At 45.3% G+C, this 26743-nt stretch overlaps 1 protein-coding gene across 2 annotated transcripts; it reads right to left on the bottom strand.

The window, feature by feature from the left end:
* Positions 1-216: 216 nt before the first annotated feature.
* On the bottom strand, positions 217-25302 carry DENND10 (DENN domain containing 10). Of its 2 annotated transcripts, XM_066355297.1 has the most exons (9): positions 25207-25302; positions 21794-21990; positions 19247-19326; positions 16104-16252; positions 13678-13789; positions 11433-11533; positions 7981-8088; positions 5349-5443; positions 217-1936 (listed from the first exon to the last, which is right to left on the bottom strand). In XM_066355297.1, exons 1-9 carry the CDS (start codon positions 25259-25261, stop codon positions 1760-1762), a joined length of 1074 nt encoding a protein of 357 aa, XP_066211394.1. In that variant the 5' UTR covers positions 25262-25302; the 3' UTR covers positions 217-1759. The 2 variants fall into 2 exon arrangements, with proteins under 2 accessions (XP_066211394.1, XP_066211395.1); XM_066355298.1 differs by lacking the exon at positions 19247-19326 and having other exon boundaries at positions 21794-22010; positions 25207-25291.
* Positions 25303-26743: the final 1441 nt, after the last annotated feature.

Genomic DNA, 26743 nt, shown 5'->3' on the forward strand with positions numbered 1-26743 from the left:
ATGAAGACACTGAAGTTAGTCCGCTCTGGGAGTGGAAGGGTGGCGGCAGGGAGCTACGGGACTGAGCCAGGTGTGGAGCAAAGGGGCCTGGACCCCTTCACCGTCAAACAGGGCTTTTAATAACTCCTCAGCACATCTGCGTTTGACAAAAAGGGTTTGTGTTTTTTGGAGTGGGAAGAATTAGAGAAAGGGCATAATTTTTCCTCTATCTAAAACTTTTGTTGAGTATCAAAATATTTCCATTTTATTTCTGCATCATACATTTGCAATTTTAACAACTTTGATCATTAGCTAATATAGTAATACAAAAATGAGGGAGAAAAAGATGTTAGTATTCATTTTCATAAAGTGCAGATTTAATTTTAAATTGTTTGCCTTAGTAAACAAAATCTTATTTCAGGCCCAAGGGCGGAGGGAAAGGACTATTTAAAATTTTTACTGAACAGATGTCTAACACCAATAATAAATGAAAGATCCCATAAAGACTTCTTTTGAAAACATTTTTCTAGGTAAGATCCCTAAGGACACCAGTACTGCGTGTAAACTAACCTTTCATAGTTAATATGAATGCATATAATTAAATAACAAGTTCATAACTTAGATCTCCATGCTTACTTTGCAATTTTAGGTTTCCAATTATGAGAAGAGTACACAACTGAACAGAACAGTAACTTCATAAGTGGCCAAGTTACTTTTACTGGAATTATTTGAAGACATTATCTGGTTTTGGCCCTTGTAGGCAGTGAATTCTCTCACTCCCTTACCGGTTATGTCAAGTTGCTAGTTCAATTATGCAGGCATTTATATTCAAAACAGCTGCTTATTTTCCTCTGCCATATAAGGACTGGCATCTTTTTCAAAATAATATTGCTAGCAACAAGGTTAATTGAAGAGTACTGATGGCTTATGTTTGCCAAATGCTTACCTCTGAGGCAGTATAAATACGGATTATTAAAATTGTCTCAAGTACAAAATCTATGCAAAACCCTCATAATATAGGCAAAATGGTCAAAGGGCAAGAAAAAATTTTTTTCTTTTACAAGAAAGTGCAACTGCAGGGTCTTTTGAATGATCTTCTCTAGACCAATGGTTTTCAACCTTTTAATTCTTGGGGACTGGTGAAAATATACTTATTTCGGGGACTGCTAAGGCAGAAATCACCCTGAGCGTAAGCGAATTCAACTAAGATCACTGGGTCTATAATCTTCATGTAACATCAGGGTGGTGAACTCTTTCACCGACTGGCACGAAATCTCTAGCCAACCAGCGGTTGAAAACCACTGTTCTAGACGGTTCTGCAGAAAACTTAGTAGTTCGGCTCAGAAAGTAGAGTTCCTCACAGGGAATTAAAGTTCTTCCTAGAAGAATACAAAGCAAAATTTCAGGTAGCTTTCTGAAAAGAAACCATTGATTTGTGGCTACACAGTGAGACGAACTGGAACTTATAAAATGAAGGCTTTCGGACTTGCTGATGGACACGAGAACTCAACAGAGTTACTCCAGGACATCAGGCCATTTTATAACTTATTATGGAATTACAGCACTTTGTCCAACATCGATAGGCATGAAACTAACCAGATAAGAGAAAAACCAGAAGTGTTTTCAGACATTTCAGTGCTTTTCAGGTCCAATCTCAATACTTTCAAATAAATCATTAAAATATAACATTTTCTTTGTTATTTTCAGTACTGTACATAGTTAATGGGTAATCATGGTCAAAGAGCTTAGTATCCATCACTGGTGATGCCATTCCAACAGGTCAGACTTTCAGCATCTGTTCGGCTGCAGCTAGCTGGTAAAGGAAGTTTTCTGTTGCTGGCGGCAATCGTCTTTGCTTTAGAGCCTCAAAATTGAGAACCAGCTTTCCTCCGTCACCTGAAACTTCTGAAAACGGTGCCAGGTTGGTGAAGATTTCTTTTGTTTTAAGAGAAATATCCTTTAGGAAGAACAGGAAAACATGCAGTCTGTTATGATCAAAACATTTGAGTAGTTGTTGCATTTTAATAGAATTCTTCCGGCTGTTTTTTAAAGTTTATTATAAGTTATTAGAATGAAAATGCGCACCCGCCCTCTGGGGAAGCGCACCTGCGCCTTTCTCTCCCGCCCAGGCCCCGCCTCCCCCCTAGCACGGCACCTTCACCTTTCTCTCTCCTAAGCTCCAAGGGCCCTTCTTTTGCTTCTGTAATTTTCTAAATAAACTTTCTCTTATAGTTTGAGTCTGGCTGTAAATTATTTCTTAGCCAGAACTCAAGAACAGAGGTCCAGCAGTGGCAGGGTTTAGAGCATCGTCCTGATACACCAAGGTTGTGGGCTCAATCACTGGTCAAACACACAAGAGTCAACCAATGAATGTATAAAGGAGAATAAAATCAACGTTTCTCTCTCGCCCCCACCGCCTTTCTCTAAAATAAATTTAAAAATTTTTTTAAAAAGGAAAATCAATGTCCCAGATTCTTTACTTCTTGCCATTTTTAAGCATACAATTTGGTGGCATTAAGTACATGTACGGTGCTGGGTGACGATCACGTCTGTCTGTCTCCAGGCCTTTTCCTCCTCTCAAACCGAAATCCTGCACCCGCTGAACACCACTCCCATTTCCCTCCCCGGGCCTGGTAGCCACCAGCTGCTCTCTGCCTCTCTGAACGTGTCTGTTCTAGGGGCCTCATGTAAGTGGAACCATCCATGTTGCATCACATCTTAGAACTTCATTCCTTTTAAGGCTGAATAATATTTCACTGTATGTATACACGACATTTTGTTCATCCATTCATCCACTGATCCACATTTGGGCTGTTTTCACTTTTTGGCTATTGTTAATAGTGCTGTGAACATGGGTGTACAAACATCTTGAGTCCGGTTTTTTTTTTGTTTTTTTTTTTTTAATTTTTATTTTTATTTATTCATTTTAGAGAGGAGAGAGAGAGAGACAGAGAGAGACAGAGAGGAGGAGCTGGAAGCATCAACTCCCATATGTGCCTTGACCAGGCAAGCCCAGGGTTTCGAACCGGCGACCTCAGCATTTCCAGGTCAACGCTTTATCCACTGCGCGACCACAGGTCAGGCCTGAGTCCGTTTTTAATTCTTCTTGATAAACATCCTGAAGCAGAATCGCTGGATATACGGTAATTCTCTGGCTAACTTTTTGAAGAGCCCTGCTATTATTTCCAGAACAGATCTCTTCCCTAAGTTCTCTCCCGCCGGGGATAAGGAACCCAGCCCCAGCCGCATGGGCTTTATTCCTCTTCACTGACTGACGTTCCTCTGGGGGGCTGAGGACTAAACAGAGCTCACATCAGAGTCATGTCTTTTTTTGGTTTGTTGACATCACTATCCATTTGAATATTTTTGAACCTCTACAACATGCTGGGCACATTCATTATACCTTATACTGAGTCATCTTGTATCATTTTTAGTCCGTGAAAACCACTGTAGCCCTGGCCGGTTGGCTCAGCGGTAGAGCGTCGGCCTAGCGTGCGGAGGACCCGGGTTCGATTCCCGGCCAGGGCACATAGGAGAAGCGCCCATTTGCTTCTCCACCCCTCCGCCGCGCTTTCCTCTCTGTCTCTCTCTTCCCCTCCCGCAGCCAAGGCTCCATTGGAGCAAAGATGGCCAAGGCGCTGGGCATGGCTCTGTGGCCTTTGCCTCAGGCGCTAGAGTGGCTCTGGTCGCAATATGGCGACGCCCAGGATGGGCAGAGCATCGCCCCCTGGGGGGCAGAGCACCGCCCCTGGTGGGCGTGCCGGGTGGATCCCGGTCGGGCGCATGCGGGAGTCTGTCTGACTGTCTCTCCCCGTTTCCAGCTTCAGAAAAATGAAAAAATAAATAAATAAATAAATAAAATAAAAAAAAAAAAAAAAGAAAACCACTGTAACTCAGAACTCAAATTTACATATTTCACCAACACTGTAGCGAGTCAGTGTCTTTATTGTAATGTTGGCAGAGGGATGGACGGGCAACAATGACCCACCTGGTAGGAGAAGAGAGTCTCAGTGTTCAGGTCCTCAGGACAAACCCGCCTACCTACTCCTGGCCACAGCTGGCTAGGCCAGCAGCACTGAACAGAGGACAGTGCTGCAGATGGGTCCCCGTCAACACCTGTGGTCCCTCTCAGCCGTCAGCACCGTCTACCTCACATGTCTCAGAGAGCTGTCTGATCCCTTGTCTGATATCTTCTACCTCAGCCCTTGTTTCTGTCACAGCGTTCATTTATCAAGGCTCATAACGATCTTGTCGTATTTTCTGTTCACCTACTTCACAAGCCACAAGGGCAGGGACTCTGCTCCCCACTGTACTGTACACCACACGGCCCTGTGCAAAGTCCAACACATGGTCAGTGCTCAGGAAACACCGTTTAAGTAAATAAACGGGTCAGTGAGGAAAAGAGCTCAGTGCAAACAGGAGACTAGGGCATTCACATCAGAGGTGCCCCCCAGGAAGCACAGGGGGAGACAACCCTTCCCGGCCCCCGGTCCCCAGAGTATGACATGGGTCCGGATGAAGCAAGGCCGGAAGTGTCCTCTGCAGGTAAGGAGCAAGTTTCAGGAAACAGGCACAACGCAAACTGGCAGCAGACGGGGCAGAGGCTGGGCAAGCTCTACCGCCACGCGGAGAAGTGTAAATAAAATCCATCTGCCGCCTGACCTGTGGTGGCGCAGTGGATAAAGCATCGACCTGGAATGCTGAGGTCGCCGGTTCAAAACCCTGGGCTTGCCTGGTCAAGGCACATATGGGAGTTGATGCTTCCTGCTCCTCCCTTCTCTCTCTCTCTCTCCTCTCTAAAATGAATAAATAAAGTCTTTAAAAACAAACAAACAACCACCTGCCACCCCACACTGGCAAGGGGAGAGGGGAGGGTCCACATGGACACTGTCAGCTCAGGCACACAGAGGAGCTGACCCTGCAGGGGGTGACATCAGAGCGCTAAGCTTGCCAGGGGTCTGTATTACCAAGGTCCTGGAGACGAAAGCAGGGCTAGAAAGCATGCTGTCTAGTTCCCGTGCTCAGCAGCAACCTTCCGTTTTGTTCCTCCATGAAAATTCTACTGGGAGGAGAGGACGCACGGGCCAGTCCAGCACAGCGTTCCAGACCACCTAGAGGTCACACTTCTCACCATAAATGCTGGGCTTCGGCATCCGCCCTCCAACCCCCCACCCCACAGATACCTTGTCCTCAGAGCCTGACAACTGATCAGCCATGGCAGCCCCTGCCTGCTCCCTTCCAGCGGGGGCACCTGCAAACCCGCAGGGGCACCTGCCTGCTGGCCTCTCGCTGTCACTTCCTCTGCATGTGCACAGTTGATAACAAGCAGCTCTGCGCACAGGGCCACGCAAAGCAAGTTAGGGAGTTACCTGTATAACTTGGCTGTCGGATTTCTCTGGATCTTCTGCAGACTGAACAATCAGCTGACCAATTTCTTTGTGCAGTTTGCCCATTGCCATGGCCTCTGGTGAGATTAAGAATGTGTTGTATAAAATTTAGAAGTTTACATAATAAAAAATAATCATGTCATTTATCTGAAAACCTGAAAGATGATACAGAGGGGATTGTCAAAAAGCAACCGACAACCCTCCCCATTTCCACCTTACTGCTAATCACAAATATGACGTGCTAGGCCAGGGGTCGGGAACCTTTTTGGCTAGAGAGCCATGAACGCCACATATTTTAACATGTAATTCCGTGAGAGCCATACAACGACCTGTGTACATTATGCATTACCCAATAAATATTTGGTGTTGTCCCGGAGGACAGCTGTGATTGGCTCCAGCCTCCTGCAACCATGAACACGAGTGGTAGGAAATGAATGTATTGTAATACATGAGAATGTTTTATATTTTTAATGTTATTATTTTTTTATTAAAGATTTGTCTGCGAGCCAGATGCAGCCATCAAAAGAGCCACATCTGGCTCGCGAGCCATAGGTTCCCGACCACTATGCTCGGAGGTCAGGAAGGCATGATCATCATTTACATACTTCGTGTCCAAAATAAAAAACACTCCAAGGCCCTGGCCAGTTGGCTCAGTGGTAGAGCATCAGCCTGGTGTGCAGAAGTCCCGGGTTCGATTCCCGGCCAGGGCACACAGGAGAAGCGCCCATCTACTTCTCCACCCCTCCCCCTCTCCTTCCTCTCTCTCTCTCTCTCTTCCCCTCCCACAGTAGAGGTTCCATTGGAGCAAAGATGGCCCGGGCGCTGGGGATGGCTCCTTGGCCTCTGCCCCAGGCGCTAGAGTGGCTCTGGTCGCAACAGAGCATCGCCCCCTGGTGGGCAGAGTGTCGCCCCCTGGTGGGCATGCCTGGTGGATCGCGGTCGGGCACATGCGGGAGTCTGACTGTCTCTCCCTGTTTCCAGCTTCAGAAAAATTAAAAAACACTCCAACACCAAACCAAACCTCTCCTTTACAACTACCTGATAAGAATTTTTATTTTGCTTCTGATTACAAATAATGTGAGTTTAAGCCAAGAGCCTGACTTCCCTGTCCAGATCTTTACAGTTTAGAATTCAAGTTCATCTTTTTCTGGCGGGAATGTTGCGAAAATACTTCCTGAACACTCAGTGGGTCAAAGCCCTTAGAAATGAGAAGGAAACAACCAAAGTTGCATTCGTTATATACACTGCCACTTTCTACATTAAGGAGTTTAACGGAAATTTCTGTTTGTCACTCCAAGGGACAGATGTGAATGGTGCTGACTGGGACGCACCCTTCTAAGACTTAGAGAGACAGATGGCAGCAAGGAGATGGCCACCCTTTCAAGCAATTTCCAGGGCCCAGGCACAGCTAGTTTGCTATCACTTTTGCTTCATCATCTCGTAATGATGATTTTATATTTGAATTTTTTGTCATGAACACGCATTATGTTTGTAATTTTAAAACGAATAAAAGAAAACTAGTTTTGGTACTATTCATTTGGAGTTACTAGATAAAATCTCAGACAATGATAGATTTTGTAAGAATCTATCTAATAAAAACCCATCATTAGGCAGCATTCAGTCATTTCAACTTCCAGTAGAAAGAGCAATGAGAACCCAGGAATCCCATCGGTAACCAGTAGCTCAGAAGTGCCCTGGGCGTACACACAGGTAACCCAGTCTCCACACTTTTAGGTAGCTGTGATTCAGGACAATGCCAGGTTTCCAGAGATGGGACACCCTTTCTCGATCCTTAGCTCCAAGACCGCTCCCATTTCCTGGGCTTACTGAGACTGCCTTCAAAGATCTCCCGCACAGGAGTCACAGTCAACCCTTGTGTGCTTGTCAAAGTCTACGCACTCTTTAATACGGCTTACTTCAAGAGATGGAGCCTAGTTCTTCTCCCTGAAATGGGGACTGGGTTAACAACTTGCTTCTAACAACTATAATGTGGAGGAGTGACAGTGAATGGCTCCTGAGAGCAGGTCATAAAGGGCACTGTGGTCTCCTCAGTCTCTCAGGTCATTCACTCTTGGGGAACCAGCTGTCAGGTCACGAGGACACTCACGCTGCCTATGACGAGGCCGATGTAGTGAGGGCTCCTGCCAACAGCCCTGTGAGTGGGCAGTGGAGCCCCGAGCCCCAGCTGAGCCTCCAGATCCCTTCAATGCTGGCACTGTGTTGCCTGAAACCTCATGAGAGACCTTGAGTCAGAACTTCCCGGTTAAGTCAGTCCTGAATTCCTAACCCACCAAAACAGTGAGATAATAAATATTTGTTGTTTTGAATCACTAAGTTTAGAAGTGATTTGTTATGCAGTAATAAATAACTAACACACCTTGTTTAAGTAGAAAGTGGAGAAACAGATGAACAGACTATCGTATTAACATACACTGTGCAGGATAAGCATCCACAGTGCATTACTAACACGGCCAAGTCTAAGAATAAATCCCGCAGCTTTAGCACAGCCGGTTATCAGGCCCTCCAACACTGGTTTTAGACAACCAGCCTAAAAGCCACAACTGCCTGACTTCCATCTTGTGTCAGCAACAGAGGAGAAGAACAGAGAACTAACCTTTCGCCAGCGGAGCAATGGTAATCTCACTGTCTGCCAGGTTCACAAATACGTCATAGAGGTCTGATCTATTGCTCACCTCCAAGTCTACAAATCCAGCGATGTAACCTGCATTACAAAGGTGACCAACGTTACCGGAGTGTGAACAATCCTACTGCGAACACATGAAAAGAGAATTGAGTCTCAATGATCACCAGCTGCTTTTTCTCACTGCTTTACTTATTCAGGCATCGACTAAGGCTACACGATTGTCGACTGCCTGGAGAAACTCACACAACTCCACACATTCCCAAGCCAGACTTCAGGGGCGAGGAAGGGCCCCAAAGGAGAGCATTTCCTGTTCCGTCATTGCTTTGGGGGCAGAAAGGACAGACGAGGCAGAAGGTAGCCAGGATGCTCTTGAGCCATGTTCCCTCTTCAGGGTCCTTCTCTCCAATAAATCATGGCCAAACACTCGGTTTCTTGGAAGACAAGTGGAAACAGCGCCCTGTCTCACCGATTTTAGAGCTGATACCATACGTGCTAAAGGAATCAGGAAGACTTCAGAATTAGCAGACCTTTGGAGTTGGCGTTAAGGGAACAATTCAGACTTTCCGGATTTCAGAGCAATAAAATAAAAATAAAAAAAAACCAAAAAACTGTTAAGGGCCAATGTATCATTGCTAAAGCTTTACTTTACCAGGTGAGGACATTTAAAAAACACAACAGCAACAAAACCAAAAACTCACCAGAGCACCCAGACACAGACTCCATCACATTTGAGAAAATGTGGTATCAGAGAGAAATGTAACTGCTGATTACTGGAGAACACTATGTATTTAAAAAGTGTTCCTGGACCTGGCCGGTTGGCTCAGCGGTAGAGCGTCGGCCTGGTGTGCAGGAGTCCCAGGTTTGATTCCCGGCCAGGGCACACAGGAGAAGCACCCATCTGCTTCTCCACCCCTCCCCCTCTCCTTTCTCTCTGTCTCTCTCTTCCCCTCCTGCAGCCGAGGCTCCATTGGAGCAAAGATGGCCCGGGCGCTGGGGATGTCTCTGTGGCCTCTGCCTCAGGCGCTAGAATGGCTCTGGATGCAACAGAGCGACCACCCAGAGGGGCAGAACATTGCCCCCTGGTGGGCATGCCGGGTGGATCCCAGTCGGGCGCATGCGGGAGTCTGTCTGACTGCCTCCCTGTTTCCAGCTTCGGAAAAATGGGGAAAAAATAAAAATAAATAAATAAAATTAAAAAAAATAAAAAAAATAAAAAGTGTTCCTGGGCCAAGTGGCTATTTAAATGGGAAAAAAATGAAATCAGCTCCTAAACTCACACACTACCAAAATGTAATTCCTGGTATAGGAAGACTTAAATGAGGAAGAAAAAAACTTTTAAAATTTTTACAAGAAAAAAAAATTTTTTATAAGAAAATATAGGAGAATTATCTTTCTACCTTTGGGGTTTTTTTTTTTTGTTTTTTTTACAGACAGAGAGTGAGTCAGAGAGAGGGATAGACAGGGACAGACAGACAGGAACGGAGAGATGAGAAGCATCAATCATTAGTTTTTCATTGCGCATTGCAACACCTTAGTTGTTCATTGATTGCTTTCTCATATGCATCTTGACCATGGGGCTACAGCAGACCGAGTAACCCCTTGCTGGAGCCAGCGACCTTGGGCTCAAGCTGGTGGAATTTTGCTCAAACCAGATGAGCCCGCACTAAAGCTGGTGACCTCGGGGGTCTTGAACCTGGGTCCTCTGCATCCCAGTCCGATGCTCCATCCACTGAGCCACCACCTGGTCAGGCTACCTTTGGGTTTTTAACAAAATGTAAAAAGTAAAATTAACTCTGGCCAGGAGTTTAGTTGGTTAGAGCATCGTCCTAATACACCAAAGTTACGGGTTTGATCCATGGTCAGGGCATATAAAAGAATCAACCAATGAATGCATCAATAAGTGAAACCACAAATCAATGTCTCTCGCTCTCTAAAAAATCATTAATACCGTAATAATAAAAAAAAGTTTGACAATAACCAAATGTTATTAAGGACATGAAATAATGGGACCTCTCCCACACCACTAGTGGGAGGGTAAAGTATAACCTTTGCCTAAGTGCCCCAAGAGACTGGTAAGAGTGCTCACAGCAGCTCTGCTTTTAAAGTGAATAAAGAGAAAAAGTCCAATTGAGTCTACGATGGCATATGACTTAATGGAATCCTATACAGCAGTGAAAGTGAATGGGACTACACCGTGGGTGAATCCCACAAAAATATTAAATGTTAAGCAGAAAAACAACAAAAAATATAGGCCACAGACCGTCCATCATGAGTCCACCTATAAAAAGTTAGTTGAGGGAAATCAAACAGTATGTTGTTTAGGGATGTTAGAGTAAGTGGCCGAGGGAGAGCAAGAGCACGTGGGGGAGCGACACGGGGCTGCAAAGGACTGACGACGCTCTCCTTCCCATCTCTGCTGAGTCATCAGCGCTCCTCTAGCTTTTTTTTAAATTGACTCCCTTCCTGAGGCCTTTTTTTTTTTAATTTTTATTTTATTTATTTATTTTAGAGAGGAGAGAGAGAGACAGAGAGAGAGAGAGAGAGAGAGAGGAGAGAGAGAAGGGGGGAGGAGCTGGAAGCATCAACTCCCATATGTGCCCTGACCAGGCAAGCCCAGGGTTTCGAACCGGCGACCTCAGCATTTCCAGGTCGACGCTTTATCCACTGCGCCACCACAGGCCAGGCTCACATATTATTTTATAGATAATAAACATTTCATAATTTAAAAGCCAACAGAAAAAGCCCCTATCACCTTCAACTTTATGGCCTGTTAAGACCAGAAACGGATAAAGGGTATTTTAACATTAAATCTAAAGGAGCAAAAATAAGAAACTATGACACCACAAAGTTAGGATTACTGTAGAGATAGGTAATACCATATTTACTTATTCCTAGAATCTTATTATTAAAACTTACTATACAAGTATAATAACTATTTAAAAATAATTTTTTTCTTTGAGAAAAAATATGACAAGGTTCAAATGATAGTCTAAACAAAAAAAATAAAGAAAAAGAAAAGAAAAACAAAACAAAAATAAAATTTTTTAAAAATTTATAAACTAAATCAAATCACTGAGGAAACTTTTAAGATTAGAACTTTACAAGTCAAAAACAGGTTGTATTTTGGTGATAGCCACATAACAATGTGAATGTACTTACTACTGTCACTGACTACACACTTAGAAATGATTAAGATGATAAATTTTGTGCTACATGTATTTTACCTAATTCTTTCCTTATTAAAGGTTTTAAAAGGGGTAAATATTGGTTCCATTTACCAAAGAAATAATAACTGATCAGTATTCTCCTTAGGAATGCACCCACACACACAAAATCACACAAAACCCCCCAAACCCCAAAAGCAAAGAACCACACAACGACCCTAGTCCCAGCAGAATCGCTGCCCTGGCCCCGTGGTCTACCTGGGCACATCTGGAGGGCTTCCAGCTCATCGGCATCGAGGTGCACGTAGGAGTGAAGTATGGTCCAGTCCTGTCGATGCCACACCAGGGCAGGCAGAGTCCTGGGGAATCAAAGTGAGACCCCGACTGGTGGCTGGCCTGCCCTCTGCCCTCTGCCCTCTGCCGGGAGGACACTGGCTACCATGGGCAGCAGGGAGAACCAGTCCTCAATGGGCCAGCCTCTCCAGGCTTCAAATGAAAGTAATGCAATGGTATGAACTCTGCTTTTGGTGTCAGGTGAGTTATAAAAAGCTCTAAGTGAAGTTTCGGAAGATCTCCACAGTGGCAAAGAGAGACGCTTCTAACGTTTTCCTCCAAACCCCCTACTCTGCAAACTACCACGGAGAGGGGTCCGAGGTGACAATCCAAACAGGGCTCTGGGAGCAAGAAGATTTTTCCAAGTCTCTCATTTCATATTTAATTCCAGTCACACTTGCAAACCACTTTGTGTTTGATGTATACAAAATAGGGTTCCTTAAAACAGTGGTCCACAACCCCCGGGCCGGGGACCGGTACCGGTCAGTGGGCCATTTGGTACCGGTCTGCAGAGAAAGAATAAATAACTTACATTATTTCCATTTTATTTATATATAAGTCTGAACGATGTTTTATTTTTAAAAAATGACCAGATTCCCTCTGTTACATCCGTCTAAGACTCACTCTTGACGCTTGTCTCGGTCACAATATATTTATCCGTCTCACCCTAAAGGCCGGTCCGTGAAAATATTTTCTGACATTGAACCGGTCCGTGGCCCAAAAAAGGTTGGGGACCACTGCCTTAAAAAACAAAACGAGCCCTGGCCGGTTGACTTAGTGGTAGAGCGTCGGCCTGGCGTGCAGGAGTCCCGGGTTCTATTCCCGGCCAGGGCACACAGGAGAAGCGCCCATCTGCTTCTCCACCCCTCCCCCCTCCTTCCTCTCTGTCTCTCTCTTCCCCTCCCGCAGCCAAGGCTACATTGGAGCAAAGATGGCCCGGGCACCGAGGATGGCTCTATGGCCTCTGCCTCAGGCGCTAGAATGGCTCTGGTTGTAACAGAGTGACTCCTCAGATGGGCAGAGCATCGCCCCCTGGTGGGCATGCTGGGTGGATCCCAGTCGGGCGCATGCGGGAGTCTGTCTGACTGCTTTCCCATTTCCAACCTCAGAAAAATACAAAAAAATTAAAAAAACAAACAAACAAAAAATCCCCAACAAAACGAAACAAAAACCTCCCAGTAAAATGGCTACTGCAAGATGTGCTGGGAAAACATTCTGGCCCTTTCCCCCAAGATCTGCGGCAATTGTGATCATAACAATAATTACTCTACACAAATTATTTTCAGTCTTAAAAATAAGCTTCTCAGGTAGGTATTATCTTCATTTTACAGACAGAAACTGAGGCTTAGAAACATTAGTACCCTTTATGTGGTCACAGAGCAAATGATTGCCTTCCCAGGATTTTAGTCCAAGTCTTTCTGACTACCAAGACTTTCATCTTTCCATTATCTGACCACTCAGCCTCTCAGAGCCTCAGTTTTCTCATCAATAATACAGGGCAATAATACTTGCAAGTTTCTCATCATGAGTAAACTTAATAATTTAATGTATCTTATATAATGTCTGTCATACAGTAAACAGCGTAAGTGCTAGTCCTCCCTAGTTTTAAAAAAGTATCTAAAAACAAGTTAGATTAGGCAAAGAAAAAAAACAAACACCCTACTATATTTATTATAAAAATAAGAGTAAAAAAGAAATAAGAGAAGTCTGTGGTAAAACTGAACAGATGGAAAAACTTAACTAAGCAGACACCAGGAAACTGACCCATGAGCTGCTGCCTGTCTTTACACATAAAGTTTTATTGGCACACAGCCCTGCTCATTCCTTTACATAGGAACTGCCTCCAGCTGCTTTTATGCTGCTACCCAAGACAACTGTGTAGATGGGACAGAGACCATATGGCCTGTGAGCCTAAAATGTTTCTTCTCTGGCAAGAAAGTTTGCAAATTCCCTGCTCTAACATACTCATATTTGTAAAGTTAAAGAATTTGTTCAAATTCAGTGACCTTGAATTGCTAAATCTAAACTGAACCATTTGACCAAAATGGTACTTCACCCAGCCTAACATATTCTATTTTTACCACATGTGCAACAGAACAGAGCACACAGTAACCCCAAGTGCCCCAAACTGGCTGCCAACCAAGGTCACGCTTTGTAATGATTAGGATACCTGGTGAACTCCTGGACGGCTTCTATCTTGGGATGATAGACGACAATTCTCTTCTTTAGCATCAGTGCTGTGTGTAAGATAACAGTTTCCATTCCAAACTGCGATACAATGTCTTAAAACAAAAGAAATTAGGTTACTGCATTAAATATATTAGGAAAGAATGTCTTTATTGGAAAGAATTCCTATCATATGAATGCAAAATTATTTTCAACACAAACAATAAATTTAGGTAAATGCTGTTAGTACGGAAGCATCTTATCTGGTGGATGGCATATCTATTCATATATCTGCTCCTCGGAATGGGTGTCACAGCTGCCTACACCAGCCTCCCAAGGGCCCCATGCTGGATGCGCAGATTAAAGCCAGACTCACAAGAAAGCAGAGTAAATGGTATGAAAGAAACCAGCACCTTTCTGTGTCATAAAAACTCCCTAAGTTTTTGTTTGCTTTTTAAAGTGAGAGGAGGGGAGATAGTAAAGCAGAATCCTCCTGAGTACTGAGTTATTATATTTTTAGCACCTGAGGCCAAAGCTCGGACCAACTGAGCTATCCTCATTGCCTGGGAGGGGGCGCGAAGAGGGAAAAAAAAGGGGACAGAAGCAGATGGTCGCTTCTTCTATGTGTCCTGACCAGGAAATGAACCCAGGACATCCACATGCTGGGCCAACGCTCTATCCACTGAGTCACTGGCCAAGGCCTCCTTAAGCTTTAAAAAATGTTCACTGATCACTCCCTCCCACGTACCCACGTCTTTTTTTTTTTTTTAATTTTTTTTTATTTATTCATTTTAGAGAGGAGAGAGAGAGGGGGAGAGAGAGAGAGAGAGAGAGAGAGAGAGACAGGGGGGAGGAGCTGGAAGCATCAACTCCCATATGTGCCTTGACCAGGCAAGTCCAGGGCTTTGAACCGGCGACCTCAGCATTTCCAGGTCGACGCTTTATCCACTGCACCAGCACAGGTCAGGCCCACATGTCTTTACTTAAGTCTTTTTGAGATAGTAGTGTGACCACGCCTAACACCTCCACGGGGATGCTTAGACACCATACAGAACAGCAGCATCAACAGTGAAGACAGGTGCTGTGGGAGGAGAGAGCAAAGGCCAGCACTGACCCTGGAGTTCCCCTCCTCCCTTTCTTAAGGAACCCGACGTCTGTGCCTTCGCCCTGGGCTGACTCTGCCATTTTGGATTTTCCAGGTAGGAGAAAAGGGCAGGGACCTGGACTGGGAGCCTGGGTCAGGGGTCTGGGTGCTCCAGCTGGAGCAGGGAACTGCTGAGATCTAAGGAAAGAGAACCATGGAGGTCAGCAGAGGCCTGGAGCGGTGAAGTGGAGGCCACTGGTGAAAGAACGTTTCTCTGTTAAGTCCCACTCTTTTGAAAAGGAACACTAAAAAGTCTGCTTTCCCATGACAGAATTCTACTCAGACAAGGAAATGGAGAACTTGAAGTGCTCTCCTGGGGAGGAATTAAGTATTATGTAGACGATATATGTGAAATACAGAAAAACAGTCTACTGATTGTCCTTGGCTTGGGGATTTTGTTATTGTCGGGATGAAATCATCTGGGATGGCTTTCTTTTTTTTCCCTAAAGCTGGAAACGGGAGGCAGACAACTCCCGCATGCACCTGACTGGGATCCACCCGGCACACCCACCAGGGGGCGATGCTCTGCCCATCGGGGCGTAGCTCTGTTGCAACCAGAGCCACTCTAACGCCTGGGGCAGAGGCCAAGGAGCCATCCCCAGTGCCCGGGCCATCTTTTGCTCCAATGGAGCCTCGCTGCGGGAGGGGAAGAGAGAGACAGAGGGGAAGGAGAGGGGGAGGGGTCGAGAAGCAGATGGGCGCCTCTCCTGTGTGCCCTGGCCAGGAATCGAACCCGGGACTTCCGCACGCCAGGCTGATGCTCTACCACCAAGCCAACTGGCCAGGGCCTGGGATGGGTTTCTGTTTCTTCTTTTTTTTTTTTTTTTTTTGTATTTTTCTGAAGCTGGAAACGGAGAGAGACAGTCAGACTCCCGCATGTGCCCGACCGGGATCCAACCGGCATGCCCACCAGGGGGCTATGCTCTGCCCACCAGGGGGCTATGCTCTGCCCCTCCGGGGCGTCGCTCTGTTGCGACCAGAGCCATTCTAGCGCCTGGGGCAGAGGCCAAGGAGCCATCTCCAGCGCCCGGGCCATCTTTGCTCCAATGGAGCCTCGGCTGCCGGAGGGGAAGAGAGAGACAGAGAGGAAGGAGAGGGGGAGGGGTGGAGAAGCAGATGGGTGCTTCTCCTGTGTGCCCTGGCCGGGAATCGAACCTGGGACTCCTGCACGCCAGGCCGACACTCTACCACTGAGCCAACCGGCCAGGGCCTGTTTCTTCTTTTCATTCTTCCTTTCTTTTCTCCTTTCCTTCCTCCTTCCCACCTCTTTCTTCATTTATTTTTACCTTTGATGGAGCCTGCAAGGTATGCCTTTCGGGCATCAAAGTCCTTGCTAAGGAAAGAGCCATTTTCTTCACTCTGGCATATCCCCTTGGTGAGCACTGCAATGTAACTCTCCATCATTTTAACTGGGCTCCCGTGTTTCACGTACATTCTGTAAGAAAGGGCCAAAGGCAATCGGGCTTTTACTTCGCATGAACCACACGGAGAAATGCACCTAGGCTAGGCATGGGCACTTTAAATAATCGAAGCCAACTTGCTAATACACTTCTGAAAGCCTGAATCTTTCATGACATAATTAATTCTAAAATTTAATTTGAAAAAAAGAAACAAACAAACAAACAACAAACAAAACCACTTGAGAGGCCTTTAACAATTCTTTAAAGTTGGCTCCCTCTTTATATGTGGGAAAGCCTGCTCTAGTCCCTTCGGGCAGGAGAATGAACTGTGGGCTTTCCCAGGCCCCATTATTCTCTTTTTATGTCTTCCATTCACAGCTGGTGTTCTTAGTCATAACAACTCTGTTTTATTGCTGGAATTTCCTTTGACAAGAAAGGCGGTTCATGCATTGTTCACAGAGAAAGCAGTAATTAGTTGGAGAACCTCTATTTATTGTCAGAGTTCCCAGATCTAACTATATTTAGATCATTAAGAAACCAACTCCTTTCAGCTTCTGGTGATAAATGCACACTAGATACATTCATCATGTTAAAACTCTCCGAAAATGCTGACAGGAAACTGGCCCCATTTATAGCTCGTCTGTGAAATCAATCCCTCCCCTGGAAATCTCTTCCTATGAGTAACAGAATCTAAATTTTGCTTGGGAAGCAGGATTGGGTCTATTTAGGTCTTTATGCAGCTGAAGGGCTAGAAAATTGGGAAGAAAATATAATCACTGTTTAAGATAGAGCAATGATAATGATACTTATTGTACATTAAGATGACAAAGTTTTAACTGCTTACCAAATTTTGTTAATCATTAGTGTTTTTCATTTTTTTTTCAATGCACAAACTGAGGAGGGTAGAGAACAGTGACTGTGATAAGCTATCATATATATAAAATATAGTCAAGCCCATGAACTCATCCACATGCTTATATATGGAGGAAATATCTCCAGTTGTATATAAAGAAAACAGGCCCAGGAGTGGCCTTGAGGTGGTGGGTCGGGAGGTAGAACTGCAGGCTGGGGAAACGGGAAGGAAGGGACTTGGTTTTCACTGTACACCCTCCTGTATTGTTTTTTAAAACTATATGCTTACCAAAAAATAAAAATAAAAAAATCACACTATTACAATTATAAAATAAAACAATATACAGTGATGGAGAAGAAAAACGTTAGCAAGGTATAAGGATGTGACTTCCCACAAGACAACCCTGGGCTATGAGAGACTGGACAGAGGGCAGAAAGCCCCCAAAACCATCCACAGGAAAACCACAACCTGGGGACGGCATTCAGGTGGACACCCAGTCTGGCCTGGACAACTTACTCCAAGCATGCGTGAAACCCTCTACCAGGTCTCTAGCTGGAGAGACCAGAAGAGGAAGGGGGTCACGGCAGCCTGCTTGGATCCCGTGTAGGGAATGGCGCCCCCATGCGGGCCTCCACCGCCACCGTGAGCAGCATCCTGTGGAAGGAACGCCTGCCTGCTTCTCTTACCAGAAATGGAAGGGAGCATGTCCATGGTAACCTCACCATTATCAAATAAATGTCTCTCTAATCACTATAATGTGCACCTGAAACTAATATGACACTGTACGTCAGCTGTAACTGGAAAAAAATTACTTTAAAAGCGTCTGTGTGCATGTGCATGGAGACACGTGCTCATGGGGAGAAAGTGTGTGCATGCAGGTGCGCACAAGCGGAAACAATGCCGTGGTACCACAGGAGCTAAGAAACCCTCTGGGCTGCCTCCTGGGCAGGAGGTGGGGTCTAAGCCAACCTTGCCTTCTGGACCCCAGAATATTTCCTAGAAAGTTCAGCTGAGTGAGGTAATCTGAACTCTATCAAATGAAACGGGAGGCCACTGCTTGTCCAAAACACGTTTGCAATGTTTTAAGTTCACAGCTGCTGGGCAGAGTCTCCTCTAGCAATAACCATGTCTCTGTGTCAGCGCCATATTAGCAGACAACTGTTTGTACTCCACAGCAAGCCATATACCTGCAATTGATCTTCTGACCGCAAGAAGTCTTTCTTACCATAGTTGGCTGCAAAAACAGTAAGAGTTCATTTTGTCAAAATACAACCTAACTGAAACCCTCAGGTAATGAGAAGGTCTTCTTACATTATGTCATATGTTGTGTGCACATAAAAATGGCAAAAAGGAAACCATTTATCAGGCTAATAGTGGGAAAAACAAAACTCCTGTCATTCAACCCCCCCCCCCCCGAAGAACTTCTTATTGGGTATAAGTCTGAGGGCTGAGAGTAATATATAACACCTAGACTTTTAAGTCTACCTAGTGAATATTAAAAAAAAAAAAAAAAAAAAAAAAAAAAAAACTAAAGTAAAACCCTGCAAACCTTCATTATAGAAAAAACAATGTTCCTAACACATAAGAAAGATTTCATAAAGTTCACTAGATATACTCACCAAGGCAAGAAACAGACTGCTGTCTTTTCGATAAATTTTTTCAATAGCTAAGATAAAACTGAAGGAGTCTACTTGAAATCACAATGAATCAATTAATCCGTTTTTCAGCTCCACTGAATTCTAGCTAAGAAATGCTTTCCTGGGTTTTCTCATAATTCAAAATGCTCATTAACTTTCCCCAAAATGACTTCCACTGACAGACCTTGACACATATGAAGCAGCCTACCGCTTCATAAAACACTTCACTTATCCATCCTGCTTAGGAAAGTTCTAGACTGGAAATGAGAAGAAGCAGCAGACTACAAATGGCAAGTGACTCAAAACACCCAAGAACTACAATACTTTGTACAAACTGTATGTTCTCCTCCCCTCTACCCTCTTCCCAAATAAGAGGAGCAGAAGAGGAAGTTCCTCTTTATAACACAGTCTTTGAAGGGCCAGGAAAGATCAAGTTGGGGAGACAGGCTGAAAGCTGCTTCCTCAGTGGAGAAATCTGCTCTGTAACTACTAAGATCTCCATTTTTGTATATTAGCGTTTAATACAGTTTCATACAGACCTACACAATATCCTAGTGAAGGCGGCATATTTCTCTGGGTTAAAATCTTTGGCGGTCAGAACAATAGAAAAATGAGTCACCTGTCCAAAAGAAACAAAAAAAGTACACTTTTTAAAGATACTTTAATAGAATTAATTTTTATTATTATATTCTAACAAACCTCTTTTACAAGATATACCAGCATTAAAAAGATCAAAATGTAACCAAGTCCTCAATTGCTTCCTTATACTTTTATATGTATATCCACACATATAGTTATATACACATATATATTGGGTTTTCTACATAAAAAAGTAATACTTTTAGTTTCTCAAAAACAAAAAGATTTCAAATACCAAAAATGTGAATTTTTTATTTAAAATCCCTTAATCTCATCAAAGCAGAGCTAGGAATGCTGTAGCAAACCTATCAATTTAGCAACTATTTTTCATTCATGAAATTGAAAGATGGAAAACAACCAAAATACAACTCAGTAAAAGTCTCCCAGTAAAAATTATACAGTTTCTGAAATAGTCCATTCTCTGTAGTTACTATATAATCTAAAGGACACTGACATAAGCTTCATTCATATGCCTCTATTATTATAAATATAAATTTCTGATAATTGCTTATTGTTTCCATTAATGAGACAAAATTTAGAGCTTTATAAAAGCAAAGCCTTCAAGAAATACATTTTTAAAAATCATATTGTGAACTGAAAAATCTCAAAATCTAGCTACTTTTCAAATCTGAAAACCAGATTTGAAATTGTTGTTGCTATAATTTGGTAGTCTGTAGTATAAAACATAATAAATCTGAGGATACATCAAGACTTTACAGCAAGAACTTAATGAATATAAACCACAGATTCTATGACACATGGAAAACTTATCTTTTTGCAAATTTGCATTTTCTAATTATGAATTGGTTTTGTCTTAACCCTCTAACAGTTTCTGCACTGTTGCCTTCCTGTTGTTTTACATGTAATTCCTTACATTTAAACGGATATCTTGGACAGGCTTCATTCACTGGCTGTAAAATTGCCCTGAGAAGGTGCAAGTCCCCACCAGGAATATTCCAGGGGCTCAGCCACTTCTCCCCAATGTTCTCCTCTTCGAATACGGAAGTGGTTTGGGACTGGGAAGCCCAAACACCCACAGTGGTTTTGTTTGCTTTTTAATTTTTTTAAAATGTATTCATTTTTAGAGAGAGGAGAGAGAGAGAGAGAGAGAGAGAGAGAGAGAGCGCGCAAAAGAGGGGGGAGGAGCAGGAAGCATCAACTCCCCTACCCTATGTGTCCCAACCAGGCAAACCAGGGTTTTGAACCGGCGACCTCAGCATTCCAGGTCGACGCTTTATCCACTGCGACACCACGGGCCTGACCACAGTGGTTTTCAACATGTCACACTGATCCTGTCCATATCAAATGACACAACAAAAAACTTACTGAATATATGAGTTTCCTTAATTATCCTTTCTATTCTTAATATAGCCAGCCTTACCACCATTTTCAAATGAATAAAAAAAGAAAGTTTTCTAAACTATGTCAAGGATAATTATATCCTCTAAAACAGTTTTGTGTGTGTGTGTGACAGAGACAGAGAGAGGGACAGATAGGAACAGAAGGACAGGAAGGGAGAGAGATGAGAAGCATCAATTCTTCGTTGTGGCACCTTAGTTGTTCATTGATTGCTTTCTCATATGTGCCTTGACTGGGAGGGTACAGCAGACCGAGTGACCCCTTGTTCGAGCCAGCGACCTTGGGTCCAAGCTGGTGAGCCTTGCTCAAACCAGACGAGCCCTCACTCAAGCTAGCAACCTCGGGGTTTCGAACCTGGACGCTATGCATCCCCGTCCGACACTCTCTGCTGCGCTACCGCCTGGTCAGGCTAAAACAGTTTTTAACGATGAAAAATATACTTCTTCACATTCCTAATCAGGCCTTTTTTTTTTTTTTTTTTACAGGGACAGAGAGAGAGTCAGAGAGAGGGATAGATAGGGACAGACAGACAGGAACGGAGAGAGATGAGAGGCATCAATCATCAGTTTTTCGTTGCCATTGCGACACCTTAGTTGTACATTGACTGCTTTCTCATATGTGCCTTGACCACAAGCCTTCAGCAAACCAAGTGACCCCTTGCTCAAGCCAGCGACCTTGGGTCCAAGCTGGTGAGTTTTTTGCTCAAGCCAGATGAGCCTGCGCTCAAGCTGGTGACCTCGGGGTCTCGAACCTGGGTCTTCCACATTCCAGTCCGACGCTCTATCCACTGCGTCACCGCCTGGTCAGGCCAGGCCATTACTTTGAAACTACTTCCACATCTCAACTCTATCAGAGTATAACCTGAAGGCTTCACATCACCAAAGGCAGGGTCGTTCATATTATACATACCAACAAATATTTCTGGGACAAATGCGAGTGAAACGTGAAAGACAGCCTCCCCAATGAAAATCATATATAACGTTTTTCAAAAGCATACTGTGAATGATAAAATCTAAAGCTATGAGTTACTGAAGTAATCTTATATCACTTCAGATATTTTTGGTTTTTTGACCTTTTTGCAATCATACCTTTTTCAATACTGAAGAATCTGGAACTTCAACTGTTGTGATATAAAACCATGTTCTTCGGTACTGACCAAAGACGAAGGGATGGAGGAGTTTGTTTTCATCTGTAAGGCAGCATTTTCTCAGCAGCAGATTCCTTAAAGGAGCTGTCGTGGAAGGATAACACCACACCCACAGAACTTCTCCATTTGTGTCCTTTTCTACGGTGGAAAGATGGTCACTGTGAGAATGTCAAACAGCAGCAAGGAAGTGAATTGATTGGTTACTCAGAAGCACTTAGTGGAATCACTTTTAGCATCTCATTTTACAAAGCAACCTGGAGCATGTGAGACCCCTAAATCCCACCTACCTCTACTGCTCAAATTACCTAGCTCTCCTTGACCTTGACTTTTAGGCCACCTGAGATAATCATGTTACATACTCATTGTGCAAATTCTATATTTAAAAATTTAATAATAATCATCATCATAAAGGTTACCCAGTCACATATGTAGTTTCATCATCAAAGTAAACACCTCGATAACAAAACAAGAGCAATCTAATAATAAAAACTCCAAGCAAAAATAGCCTGAATTTGACAGACACGTTACTGCAAATAGAGCAGTAAGAATCTAGATTTTCTAGACTTAAAAAAAACACATACTATGGAACAGGGGTCGGGGACCTATGGCTCACAAGCCAGATGTGGCTCTTTTGATGGCTGCATCTGGCTCGCAGACAAATCTTTTTTTTTATTTTTTTTAATTTTTTTTTTAAATTTTTTTTTATTTTTTTTTTATTCATTTTAGAGAGGAGATAGAGATAGAGAGAGAGAACGGGGGAGGAGCTGGAAGCATCAACTCCCATATGTGCCTTGACCGGGCAAGCCCAGGGTTTTGAACCAGCGACCTCAGCATTTCTAGGTTGATGCTTTATCCACTGCGCCACCACAGGTCAGGCAACAGACAAATCTTTAATAAAAAAATAATAACGTTAAAAATATAAAATATTCTTGACCCTGGCCGGTTGGCTCAGTGGTAGAGCATCAGCCTGGCGTGCAGGAGTCCTGGGTTCGATTCCCGGCCAGGGCACACAGGAGAAGCGCCCATCTACTTCTCCACCCTTCCCCCTCTCTTTCCTCTCTGTCTCTCTCTTCCCTTTCCACAGCCAAGGCTCCATTGGCACACAGTTGGCTCAGGCGCTGAGGATGGCTCCATGGCCTCTGCCTCAGGCGCTAGAATGGCTGATTGTGGCAGAGCGACGCCCCAAGATGGGCAGAGCATTGACCCCTGGTGGGCATGCCAGGTGGATCCCGGTCGGGCGCATGCGGGAGTCTGACTGCTTCCCCGTTTCCAACTTCAGAAAAAAATACAAAATAAATAAATAAATAAAACATTCTCATGTATTATAATCCATTCATTTCCTACTGCTCATGTTCATGGTTGCGGATGGCTGGAGCCAATCACAGCTGTCCTCCGGGACAACACCAAATTTTTATTGGATAATGCGTAAGGTACACCATTCGTTGTATGGCTCTCACGGAATTACATTTTAAAATATGTGGCATTCATGGCTCTCTCAGCCAAAAAGGTTCCCGACCTCTGCTATGGAAAATAACAAGTGTGTAAAAAAGCAGAGAGCTTCAGCTTCAGCAATGATCACCATCTGGCCCTACTTGCTTCATAAGGGGCCGGAGCATTTCTCCTTTCATTATTTTGAAGCAAATCTCATTGGATTCAGACAGTCGGTAAAGAAACAACGGAGCCAAAAACTGATGAGCCATCTTCTTTAATCCTAGCTTGCACCCGGCAGGCAAGTAAAAGTACACACTGGGCTCCAAAACCCACTCACAGTCAGTGCTCACAAAGCTACTGACTTATCCAAGTTTCCTAGAATCAAAGGTTTCTAGCTCACCAGACTTATTCACCTCTGTTCCCCATCTCCTTCCTTCTCCCTGCACAAACTCTGCATTAACTGGCTTCTCACTCAGCACTCCGCCGTCTTGGCTGCTTCTCCTGGCCTTCTCCACGTGGCCTTACTCTGCTCTCTAATGCTCTCTCATGCTAATCTCAGGAACCAAGAGAGCAAGCTCCTGTTCTGCCCTCATTTTATAGTGTAGAAATCAAAACCTTTAATCCAATATACAAAACGGGGAAGTCTCTAACACAAAGCCACCCATCAGAGACATTATGGGATTGTACCACCCCACATCAACAAGGGTGGGAAAGGCTCAATCCCAAAACCAAGCCCCAGGCTACAAGGATTCTGCCTGCCCACAGCCCGCCCCCAACACACATTAGTATCACCTGGGCACGTGGGCAGCGTCATCTTTAACAAAGTGAGCATAATACATTTTATCTGCCCAACATCAACTGTATTTGAAAAAAAAAATTTTTTTTAAATTTTAAATGACAATGAAAAGTTTTTCTCAACCCAAGCAATGTTCTTGTGCCCTAAGGAAATGAAGTGTTAAGGGGCTTGTAAAAAATCTCAATAGAATACTACTTTTTCAGAGAACAATGGCACGCAGGAAACCGATAGACGATCACTGAAACAAACCGTGCTTGCTGTCGCTTAACCTTAACGAATGAATGGTTCCTGGAAACACCCATCCCTGAAGCAACCGCACACGACTCAGGCACCTACTCTGGGCTGCCCAAAGATCTCAACGTACTTCCTCATTCTTTAATTCCTCAAAACCAAAGAGATCCCATCCTATGTGATTAAGTAGTCACTCGTGGCTACGTGCACAAGCTATATCACACAATCCAGGAATCCTCCACGGGCTGAGTGAGGTTGGGGCCCTGGGGCTAGACTGCAAAGGTCCCAGTCCTAGCGCTGGCACTTTCTAGCGAGCGTCGGTGCACAAATGACACCCTAGGTCTCCAGCGGCTCCTCCGTAAAGTGGGCACCAAACGTTACCCACACCCCCCTGGAGCCGAACTAGAGTTAAACGGAGATAATCCATGCACCACGCGCAGCAGCCGGGGCGGGTACAGATGGCCACCGTGTCTGGAACCGCTCGATCACATGATCCAGGCCAGCCGGGCGGGCAGTCATGCCAGGCTCCCCACCCTCCGAGGGACCCCGGCCCTGCAGCCTCCCCGCTGTGCCACCCGAGAGCGGATCTCGGCCCAGCCGGAGTCCCGCCTGGGCAGCGACCCCTCGCAGCCACCGTCCACGGCCCGGGGCGTCCAGGAGGAGCTCTCCTGCCAGGATCTAGGGTCCGGCGGGGTCCCTCCGCCTCGCCGCCCGACCACGGCGGGCGCCATGCAAGGCTGCGGGCGGAAGGGCCCAGGGCCGCTGGTGGAGCCTCCGCGCCGAAGGGGCCGGGCCGCGCAGCCCCCCGTCCAGCCCCAACAAGGAAGCGGTCGCGCCCTCCCCACCGCGGGCCGCGGGAGGTGCGGGCCTGCCGGGCAAGGCGCCTGCGTCCTCACCGATCAGCCCCACTCCGAGCATCAGCTGAGTATCCGCCGCCTCAGCCGCAGCCATCTTCCGCCGCCGCAACGCGCCGCTCCCAACACCCCGCTCACAGGCTCCGCCCCCAGGGCCCGCCTACCTGGTGTCCCCGCTCCGCAGGCTGAGGTCCCGCCCCCTTCCCCAGGACCCGCCCATTCCTGGAGGCCCCGGCCCCGGCCCCGGCCCCGCCCCTCTTACTAAGACTTCCTCTCAGCTCTTCCCATCATTTTCAGCCCTTTGCCAGTCACCCTCAGAACCCTCCTTTAGGACTCCTCAATTTCCCTTAATTTCCCTAATCCAGGTGTTCATCCGTGGCGTCCTGAGGTAGACGAAAGATCTCCATCCATCCATCCATCCACCCCCAAACAAAAAATAGTGGAGGATTTTAAATGGCTTTGGAAATACATAGTGTTGACAAGACACAACATTCCAGTGGGGAGAGACAGACAATTGTCCAGTGCCGAGTTAAATAATACTAAAACAGCCCAGAGTCATAAACCCATTGCAAAAAAGTAATAGTTCAGCGTGTTACAGAGTGGATAGGGGTCCGCTGCTTTAAAAAGGGTGTCGAGGAAGGCTTCTGTGAGGAAGGGCTATTGGAACTGCGCTCTGAGTGATGAAAAGGTGCCAGACGGTTTGGATGGCTCCAGAATCCCTCCTGCTGGACCCACTGCACCTCCACCCCCAATTCACACAGCATCAATTAGGGAGGGTCCTTGGTGTCTACAGGAATACAATCTCACTCTCATGTCGTTTAATATTTTTAAAAGTATTTAAAATAAAATATTTCAGGCTCTGGCTGGTTGGCTAAGTGGTAGAGCATTGGCCCGACATGTGGAACTCCAGGGTTCAATTCCCAGCCAGGGCACACAGGAGAAGCACCCATCTGCTTCTCCACCCTTCCCCCTCTCCTTCCTCTCTATCTCTCTCTTCCCCTTCTGCAGCCAAGGCTCCACTGGAGCAAAGTTGGCTCGTGCACTGAGGATGGCTCCATGGCCTCCGCCTCAGGCGCTAGAATGGCTCGGATTGCAGCCAAGCAATGCCCCAGATGGGCCCAGCATCGCCTCCTGGTGGGCATGCCGGGTGGATCCTGGTGGGGCGCATGTGGGAGTCTGTCTTTTCGCCTCCCTCACCCTCCACCCCCTACCCCTGCTTCTCACTTTGGAAAAATATAAATAAATAAATAAAATATTTCATACATACATATTGATATATACATACCGACCTAAGAAAAGCATGTGGTACCCGACCAGGTGGTGGCACTGTGGCTAGCGCGTCAACCTGGGACTGTGAGGACCTAGGTTCAAAACCTCGAGGTCACAGGCTTGATTGAGTGCAGGCTCACCAGTTAGGGTCGCCATTTTGATCATGAGATCATAGACATGACCCTATGGTCGCTGGCTTAAGCCCAAAGGTTACTGGCAGGAAACCTAAAGTTGCTGGCTTAAGCAAGGGGTCCCTGGCTCAGCTCGAGCCCCCCAGTCAAGGCATGTATGAGAAGCAATCAGTGAACAA

This window comes from Saccopteryx leptura, chromosome 13, assembly GCF_036850995.1.
Source record: "Saccopteryx leptura isolate mSacLep1 chromosome 13, mSacLep1_pri_phased_curated, whole genome shotgun sequence".
NCBI lineage: Eukaryota > Metazoa > Chordata > Mammalia > Chiroptera > Emballonuridae > Saccopteryx > Saccopteryx leptura.